This window comes from Echinops telfairi, unplaced genomic scaffold (genome assembly GCF_000313985.2).
Source record: "Echinops telfairi isolate 266 unplaced genomic scaffold, ASM31398v2 ScPeMD7_1;HRSCAF=3_0, whole genome shotgun sequence".
NCBI classification, from domain to species: domain Eukaryota; kingdom Metazoa; phylum Chordata; class Mammalia; order Afrosoricida; family Tenrecidae; genus Echinops; species Echinops telfairi.
Genome location: NW_022103896.1, coordinates 81493067 through 81503733, shown reverse-complemented (window position 1 = coordinate 81503733; position 10667 = coordinate 81493067). Strand labels below are relative to the sequence as shown.

Here is a 10667-nt window from a genome sequence, read left to right as displayed (position 1 = left end):
AAAAAAGTGCTCATATTTCTGAATTGTGAACAGAGAGTTTGGGGCAAACTTTCCAAGTTGAAATGGTAAATAGATAATAAATAAAATTAGCAAGGCAATAGATATTGAGCAAGACATTTGATAAACAAACATCAAAGCAATTTGGATTATTATTATAAATTAAAAGTTCTTAAGTCGGAAGGGTAAGGAACATATATGTCTGTGTATGTGTATGTATACTTGTGTATAGTCGTCTTTACTAATTTTCTCTTCTACTAAAACCAAAGCCAAGCTCACTGCCATTGAGCCTATTCCAATTCAGAGCGATATTATAGGTCAGAGTTAAACTGTTGTAATTGATTGAATAAGTCCTTAATTAGTATGCTAGATTCTTTAATGATGAATCAATTTAAAAACAACTTATTGATAATCCTCTTTGTCCCAGGAACTGTCATGATTTATTCTTTATGCCTTTCCTTCAAGGCATCAGCTATGACTTGGTGATAAATTTCCCCAGCCTTTCATTTAAATTTAATTTAAATCCAGCTAGGAAATGAAGATTAGAGGAGATTAATTTAAATCTACCTGATACTAACATACTTTCCCCACTTTATCATGTCACCTATCTCATTTTTAAAAGAGTGATATTCTAATAGAATAAATGACTTTAAAATGATATCGTAGTTAATCTTAGGAAGAAACCCATCCAGCTTTATAGAAATTTCCCACCCTACTGATGAGTACCAGTTGACACATGTGTACCAGTTGACACATCAGTGTGGTAGAGGAGTGCTGTAGCAATGGCCACCATTTTAATGGACCAGTTCTTAGATAGAGTGTTATTAAGTAGATTCCATATTACCCATGGATTTGAATATTATAATCCTTCATTTTATTAGGTGAGGGAACACAAGGAGAATTTGGATAACTAATGAAATGTTATACTTTATTTATTTCTAAAATTGGCCTTTCCAAAGTTCCACAATTGTTTCTTGTACATTTTATAATCACATTCAATCAAACATCTTTTGAGGGCTATTTCATAATGAATGAGATCATAAAATAATGTTTGAAACTTTATAATAAAATAACCAAAATATGTACCATATATGGCAAGAATTCATAAACTTAAATATACTCTTTGCATATGTAACATGCTATATTCATTTAAATTATACAATGGATTATTTTCTATATCAAGGAAATATAGAAATATTCAAATTCCAATACTAAATTGATAATCTTTATCCTTTGAGTTTCATGGTGTCTCTTAACTAAGAACTTTTTGTTCTTCTTTTGATCTATTTCATATTTCTTCCAGTTTTTGAAAAGTTCTGTTTTCTTTTAAGTTGAAATTTGTCTGTTTTGTTTTGCCATTGTTGTTTTTGTTTGTTTTTTCTTGATTTTGTTTGGTATGTGTTTTCTTTATATAAAATCTAGGACACATAAAGTTAAAGAAACAGTAACTTGATGAATAATTATAGTGACATGTCAAAGGAGGTTGGGAGAAATGGGGAGCTAACAACAATAACTACAAGAAAGAAGAAAACATTCTAAAATTGATTGTGGCAATGACTGCATAACTTCTTAAATGTCTGAAATATTGAATCAAATGATATATGAATTACATGTAAATACATAATGTTAGAAAAGAGCTAATCAAATGTTCCTTGGTTGCCACCGGGATCACTCTGAGTCAGCGTTTCTACATTAAGACAATGGAATGAACAGTATTAGCATTATTCATCAGGGTTAGAAGAAAACCTACATGTTGCCAATTGAAGCGTGTACCAAGAACTAAAATTTTCAGGGGAAATAACTAATTTTAAAAATGATAGTTCTAGTGATCAATTTATTTTGTTATATATGGCTGATGCAAATCCAATGATGGATTAATTGTAGCCAGTTAGAGAGAGGGGAGTGACATGAGGAAGAGATGGAGGATATGCTGGTGCAGAGACAGGTTGATAGTTATGGAAATAAAACAAACTTATCAGGGAAGTTAGAGAAGATATATCAAGTCATATGCATAAAATTATGATAGACAAACACAAGTGAGATGCAAAAGCAATAAGGGGCCAACAAAAGAGAGTATATCACAGTTACAACCTGTAGACAATGACAGACAGGCGTGGGAAGATCTGTCCAGAGACAAGACTAAGGTATCATCTAAAAGAGCCCCCAAAATGCTAAGGAAAAATATTAAAAGAATGATATCAATAGACATATAATGCAAGAATTAGGGTGATATTTAACCAAAGTTTAGAATAATGTTAGAAAAGGTGTAAACTGAAGAATTACAAAAGGTTATTCCTTCAAAGGTTTTGGATGTCAGACTAAGATCCCCACCCACCCCTGAATTTTAGAACATTTAATATAATAATTACAACAAATTTACTCTGTAATTAAGATAGACTATTCTAGGATTATTATTTCCAAGAAACGAATTCTCAATTTGACATTTGATAATTATTAGTTTCTTTTACACTAGAATATATGTTTATATATCACTTGAATGGAAATTTGTCATTGTGAATTTTGTTGTAGGATAGTGTTAATAATTTTGATGTTAGATATTTATAAATGTATGTACATAAAATTAAAATAAACAGGTCTTTCTGATAAGGGAAAACAGCATAGTTAATATATTTCAATGCATTTAATGTACGTATGCAGCAAAGCAAAACTAAAAAAAATTAAAGCCATCTTCTAGACAAAAGATTAAATGCAAAAAGCATGAATTGATGTTAAAATGATCTTTCTTCTTCTCAGAATTTTTATTCATTTTCAAGAAGATAATAATATTAATTAAAACACTCAGTATTTTCTGAAAGATACTCAAACGGTTCTTTACAAGGTAAAACCACAAGGATTATTAAAATGACTATTTTAGTTTTCAACATATCATTTTAGCAAGACATAGATCCAATGCATAATAAATTAAAATGAAGAAAGGTGATTAGCTGTGTGTATTTTAGTTTAAATGACGTCTTTCTTGTGTAGATTCACTATTTAAATCAGAAAATGATTTTACTCTTTAGGGTCTGATAAATAGATTGTGTGCTTTGTTACTGTAAAAATACTTTCCCTTTGCCTCGTTATGGCAGCAATGAAGTTAGAAGTGGGTAATGTGATGAATTTCTTGGATTTACCTTTGCTTCAATCTGTTTAGTGTCTGGATTTTGAAACAAAAATTTGATTTTGCTCTTGCCATCATCTGAAGAACCTTTAAGCTGAGAAAATTTGTACCTCCAAAGTACAGCCTGAAGGAAAAATAAAAAAACAAACACAATCAAGTGAATGAAATTGTTGACTGCCTCTAAATTGAGAGATAGTCATTTTTTAGTGATAAAAGCTAATCATACAGAATAGCACATTCCAATATTAAGTCAAAACATTACAAAAATATATAGTAGGGAATAGATCCCTCAGTTTTAAAAATGACCTTTCTTCCAATGAAGTAACCATTTGAGGTTATATAAAAATAAAACACTTTGTGGGTATCTTTTCATATTTTAAAATGGAATAAGACACTTAAAATATGTGCCTATACCAGCGAGTAAATGAAAACAACTCTTATCTGTTTCCTTGTTTTATATAAAAACGATGAGGAGTCTCAATGAATAATTCCATAACTTTCTCTTGGATTTCTAAACATAGTATGTGCGTTCTAAAGATAACATTTAAAAACAAAATGAAACCAACACACACACACACACACACACACACACACACACACACACAATATTGCCAAATCTGTAGTATAGCTCTGGAAACCTTGAGAAGGCATTTTCTACTCTGTCTTCAAGGCTTGTCAACCTTGACAGTTGATGGCCACATCTTTCTCCTAGGAAGTGGCTCTGGTTCACATCGTGGACAATTCCAATGAGAAACAGAAGGCTTGAACCACTGGGCTTCCAAGGCTCTTTAGATGAAACACCATCCTGATACACACTTGTGGCCAAAATTAATGTTGCTCCCATGAATTTCAACTGAAATGATCATTATGTAAACCTTTTGTTTCCATTTGTCTATATCACTGACAAAGTAACATCTATCTGAAATACATTGTATAAATGAAATTCTCTGTAGCTGAGAGTAATAAAACGCAATAAATAATAAAATAGAGGTATAAAAGTGTTAAATTGGCTGTAAGTGGAAATAGTGTATCATGGTTCCTTACACTTTAATATTATAAGTCTTATTACCTCAGGGTATATACAGCACTTTGGTGTTCATTGCATCCAAGAACTAACAACTTTCATGTCAAAAGTAAAATAGCAAGCATATAAAGCATTAAACGGAGAAGCTTTGCATGCATATTCAAACAGAACTGCACACAACAGTTTCTTTCTGAGAATCCACTTGGAAAAGTGTTTTCTTTGTTATTTAAATTAGTCCAGTGTAGTTTAAGTCCATTTCTTCTGCAATATAAAATAAAGGAGCAAAGCAGAGATGGGGTAAACTGAGGATAAGACAAATGGAGATATCCAAGGAGCTATGAAGTCAAAGTGGAAGAAACCATGACCTTCCTCCAGAGCCAAGAGAGAATCTATCCCTAGAGCCAGGGCTCTGAATGTGGACTTCTTGCTTTTTAAACTGTGAGAAAATACATTAAAATTACCCACGTGTGATATTTCTATTATATCATAACATTAAAAACTAAGATGACATATGGAATCAATCTTGTTTTATTGTCATTAATTGGATAATTAATATATAAAATGAGCCTGTGATAAAGGTATATCCAAGTAAGTTTAGCCTTATATTTTCTCCCAAATATTAATTCACATAAACCAAAACAGTAAACTTTCTGAAAGTTGAACCTGTATAAGTTGGCAACCTGTCAGTTGGAAAAAGTCAAGCAATTTTCACTGGAATAAATGATAGAAAAATAGTGAGATTATACCCTTTTAGTCACTAATGCAGTTTTCAATTTTCTTAAAACCTCTTTCGAATTATCTCCGGTGACTGTCCTGCATCTTTCAAGAAGATCTATCAACATCATCCATTGCTGTTGTTCAGTGCTGACAAGTCAATTCTAGTTTACAAAGATCTGATGTACAGCAGGGCAAATCACCATTAGGGCTTGCATCATCCTCCGAATTGTTACATGTGAGCTCATTGTTGCAGCTAGTGTATCTTCCATCTCATTGAGGATTTTCTTCTTCTTTTTTTTTTTCTTTTTGCTGATCCTCAGCCAAGCATGATGTCCTTTTCCAGAACCTCTCATGATGAGCAGCCCTGAGGGTACAGTGAAGGAAGCATTGGACTACTAACTGCAAGTCAGCATTTCAAGCCCATAAGCCACTTCTCAAAAAAAAAAAAAGCTTTCTGTTTCAATTAAAAAAAAAAGTATAACCTCTGAAACCCAAAGTGGCAGTTCAACTCTGTTCTACACGGTCCCAATGCTTTGAAATAGACTTGGTGGCATAACATTTGTCTCATTACCCCCTGATAGCACGTCCACCACTTTTCTGTATGTTTGTCGAGCTTTGGTGGCTTGTGTGTTGCTATGATGCTGAAAGTTATGTCAGTGGTATTTTGAATGCCCACACAGGCACCTAAAATGAACAGGAATCCTAGGAGCTTCCAGACTAAGAACAGACAATGCGTAAGGAATAGCCTGCCCATTTCAGAAGAAGGAGGCACTGAAAACCTTATGCATATTTTCCAAACATTGTCAGATACTTAAAGACTAATGAATGGAGCAGAACATTGTCTGAGCTAGTGCTAGAGGATGCGCCCCTCAGGTCTTAGGGCAGTCTGCATGTGACTCAAGAGGACCAAGTTTCTTGGAGTGGAGTTGACTACAGTGACGTAAGTCTGGTATAGGTTGGGGGAGGGAAGGACCTTCATTTGTTGGTGGGACACAACTCAAGGTAAGGAGAAATAGCTGTGAAAATCTGCTAATGATCAGAAATAGAATAAGCTAAGAATGCATTTAGAAAATTGGAAGTGGTCAAAATGAAATGTAACACATACAGATTGATTTCCTAGGCATTAGTAAACTACAATGAACTAGATCTGACCATTGTGAATTAGAAAATCATACCATTTACTATTCTTGGAATAACGCAAGCAAGCGGAATGGTGTGGAATCTATTGTCAGAAAGCATCTTGCTAAATCCATCATGAAGTACAATGTTTCTGCAATAAGATTATATTCATCTATCTCCATGGAAATTCAATCAATCCACTATTCTTCAAATTTATTCCATAAACATTAGTGATGAAGTAATATGAAAAATTCTACCAAAAACGTGTCAGAAACTGATCAAACATGCAATCAAGATTCATTGATAATTATTGGCAACTGTAATGCAAAAAATGGAAACAAAATGGAATGAAAATTGTTGAAAATATGGACTTGGTATTAGAAACTAGGTTGGAGATTGCATGATAGAATTTTGTAAGAGCAACAATTTGCTCATAACAGATACTTTTTTTCAACAACACAAAAGATGTCTATACACATGAATTTCTCCAGTAGGAATACACAGTAATCAAATTGACTACGCCTGTGTTAAGATAATGGATAAGTTCAATATCAGCAGATAAAATCAGGCCACAGATACAATCATCAATTCCTCATGTGTAAGCTCAGTGTAAAACGGAAGAAAATGAAAATCAATGCAATAGAGCCAAAATATGAACTTGAGTCTATCCCACCTGAATTTCAAGAACATCTCAAGAACTAATTTGATGCACTGAACACTAATAACAGAAGACCTAATGAGCCGTGGGAGGACATCACAACCTCCTTTCACGAAGAAACAAAAAGTCATTAACAAGGCAGAAAGGAAAGAAAAAAAGCAAAGTGGAAATCAGAAGAAACTGAAATCATAGAGAGTGTGGTCGTTACACAATTTCACGTCAACTTGATAAATAGGTTATAGGGGTGGAGTCTAGCCTGTCATTCAGGTCATAGTCTGATTGATGTCTCCTTGTGGGCATGAATTTCTCATGAGGATTCTAGAAGTTTTCCTCTCTTCCTACTTGGAGGTAGGGCACACTTTCTCTGACTTTTTCACCTTCCTGTTGACAAGCCACATGTAGTCATGCTCACGGCAGCCTGAGCCCTGGAGATGCTTCCACTGTCACTGGATCAAAAAACTTTCCACCCACTTGCTTGTGATCTTCCTGTATTCAGCATCATTATATGTGTTGCATGATTCTGAAGAGGAATTTACAGATTAGAATCGGGCATATAGGATTACATTGCACTTCTGGACGTGATCTGGACTGGGATGCTGCCTAAATATGCAATTACTCTTTGATGTAAAGCTGTTATACAATATGAGTGTCTCAACCCAGACTAACACAAGTAGCGACTGTAAAGGAAGAAATGATGGAGTCAAACAACTGAATAGAAAAATTCAAGGGAAGCTAAAGAAGACAAAGTCATATATGATAATGAAATATGTAAAACTTAGAATTCCAAAAGAAGAACACACCCTGCATGTCCAAAACTGAAAGAACTCAAGAAAAATTTCAAGCCACAAGTTGCAATAATGAAAGATCTTATAGACAAAACTTTGAATGAGCAGGAAGCAGCAAGAGAAATTGGAAATAGTATACACAGTCACAGTACCAAAAGGAAAGAACGGACTTTCCACCACTTCAGAAGGTACCACATGAGCAAGAGCCAATGGTGCTAATGAAAGAAGTTCAAGCAAAAACAGCATTTCAGGAATTGAGGGAAGGCCAATAGAAATGTTCCAACAAGCTGATGAAGCACGCACTAGTCTATGCAGGGAATTTGGCAGACTGACTGGGAGAGATCCATGTTTGTGCCCATTCCACATAAAGGTGACCCAATAGAATGCTAAAATTATGGAGCAATGGCATTGGTATCACGTGTAAGTAACATTTCGCTGAAGATCATTCAATAATAGTTGTAGCAGTGCCTTATCAGGGAACTGCCTGAAGTTCAGACTGGATTCAGAAGACTGCATGGAACAAAGGCTATCATTGCTGATGTTAGCTGGAGCTTGGCTGAATGTAGAGGAGGCCAGAGCTGTTCACTTGGTTTTATTGAGTGGGAAAAGGCATTTGATGCCCCGAGTGGCATCACTCCGCTCCAACACGTCAAAGAGGTCTTGTGCAGCCACTAGAAACACTCAAATTATCAAAGATTGTGTTAGGTGCACCTTAGTTTAAAAATGATGTCTTTGTCTTTCAGCACTTTCAAGAAATATTTTGCTGAAGATGCGCCCAATGCAAGATGCAATTTGATTTCTTGACTGCTACCTCCATGAGTGTTGATTGTTGATCTCAGCTAAATAAATGACTTGACAGTGTTTTCTCCATTTATCATAACATTGCTTATTTATGCAGTGGTGAGAATTTTTGTGTTCTTTATATAGGTAATCCACACTGAAGGCTGCAGTGTGATTTCATTAGTGCTTTTTGTTCTCTATACTTTTCACAAGCAGGTTGTGTATTCTTACATTACATGTTGTTCATTTGTCTTTTCCATTCATTATGCGACATTTTCTTCATATAGCTCAGTTTCTTAGATTATTATTTAGCATATGATTTGAATACAGGCTATGTCCTTTTAACATCTTTATTTAATATGTATATGTCCTCCCTCCTGGTAGTTAGAAAAATAGTAAGGGTCACATGCCATCATGATTTATCTAGGGAATGCTTGACTGGCTAAAGAAAGACAGAAAGTACAAACCAATGTGGACAGATTTGGCTGATGTGTCCATCTAAAGACGAAATAAGAAGCACAAGTCAGTAACCAGAGGCACTAAACCAAGGGGTTCAGAACATGCAGTCATTAAAGAGAGTTTAACAAGACCGTTGTAGAAATAGAAGGTCTGTCAATAGGACAACAAGTCACATGTGGCCCAAACTGTATAGAATCCTGTATTAGTCTGGGTTGACTAGAGAAACAAATCCAGAGACATTCATTTATGTATAAGAAAGAACTTTATATGAAAGAGCAATTGTACATTGAGAAAACATCCCATCCCAGTCCAGATCAAGTCCATACATTCAATATTAGCCCATATGTTCAACACCGGTCTATAAATTCCTCTTCAGATTCACGCAGCACACGCAATGATGCTGAATGCAGGAAGATCAAAGGCCAGTGGGTGGAAAGTCTTGTGGATCCAGTGGTGGTGGAAGCAACTCAGTGTTAGTGTGGGTCTCCATATTTCTCCTCCTGCTGCAGTGTTCTGGTTGCCTTCAGCTTAGCTCCATCTGACTTGTCAACAGGAATGTCTCACAGGGAGACACACAGAGAGTGCATCTGGCCTCCAGTGAGCTATTTATCTCACTGGAGTTCACACCTCCAAAAGAGGTCGTCAAGCTGCAACTGATTGACAGGCTAGACCCTACCCCTTCGCAAATTGACAGGAGATTATGTAACTGCCACAGATTCATTAGATTCTGTTAGCTCAATGACATTGCGGTTTTTACAGTCCATTAAAGACAAGAGATTAAAAGTTTTTGAATACTCTTAATGATTCTGCTGATGTCCTGTCCTAAATATCATGACTGTTTATACAAAGTACTGATAATAAAACTGATACTTGGGGGGAAGGAACAGGGACCCAATTTTCTTTGTTTTTCCTTATAACACTGGTGATATTAATTAATTGTCTTTGTAAGATTGACTGAGTTTGCTAAGCATAAGGTTCTCTAGTTTTTTACATGTCTTGCAGTGTTTAAGAGAGTTATAATTGTTTTTTATTGATGCATAAAATTTCATAGTATTAATCTACTGAAATTTGTATATCCATTTCCCTATAGTTAGTTTTTGGCAGTTTCCATGTTTTTGCTATTGTGGAAATTGCTGCAATACACATGTGTGTGCATATGTCTATTCATGTTATATTCTTAATTTTGGGAGGTGTATATCCAGTAGATAGATGGCTGGATCATAAGGTATTTGGATTTTCATTTGTTTAAAGAAGTGATATACGGATTTCCATAATGGTTATACAATTCTACAGTCCCACCAGCAATGTGAAAGCTTGCCTTTCTTTCCACATCCTCTCCAGCTTTGGTCATTTTATTTTATTGGATTTTGCCAAGTGTCAGTGTGAGGTGATATCTCATTGCTGTTTTAACTTGTATTTCTCTTATTGCTAATGATCTCAAACATTTCTTCATAAAATTGTTAGATGTCTTGTGCCCATTATTGATTGAGTGATTTGTATTTTTGCTGCTGAAATGTTGTCATTTTCTATAGATTTTGGAGATTAGTGTTTTATCTGATGTAAACTATTCTTCCCCCAATCTGTGGGTTCACTTGTTTGATGAAGTGTTTCGTTGTGCATAAATCTCGTATTTTCAGTAGGCACAGTTCTTTACTCTGTCTTCTACAGTGTGGATTTCCCCCCATTATGTCTGGAGTCTGTTTTTGTACATGGTGTGAGGTATGGGTCTTCTTTCCTTGTTTTCCAGGTGAAGATACAGGTTTTCCAATGCCACCATTGGCTGAAAAGGCTGTTTCCTGCCCATTTGATGTGTTTTAGTTTGTTATAAAAAATTAGATACCAGATCTGTGGTCTGCCCAGCCTACACAGGAGCAAACTAAGAGGGAAACAGAAAGAGTGGACAGCATTTTGGCCAATCAATCTTCGAGGACGACTTTCTCACACGGAGCAGCCAATGCACAGAGAGGGCTGTAGGCTCAGCCTCACCACAAGACATGACGTTCCCTC

The 10667-nt window shown here is 35.2% G+C and overlaps 1 protein-coding gene across 1 annotated transcript in view; it reads right to left on the bottom strand.

Moving 5' to 3' along the window:
- The window catches only part of SNTG1 (syntrophin gamma 1), a gene marked incomplete at its 5' end in the record, with an annotated part of 207702 nt that overhangs the window by 16221 nt on the left and 180814 nt on the right, over positions 1-10667 (bottom strand). Inside the window, one exon of the mRNA XM_004697549.3 lies at positions 3132-3242. Within this exon, the coding sequence (XP_004697606.1) occupies positions 3132-3242 (111 nt within the window). The remainder of the gene's footprint in view (positions 1-3131; positions 3243-10667) is intronic.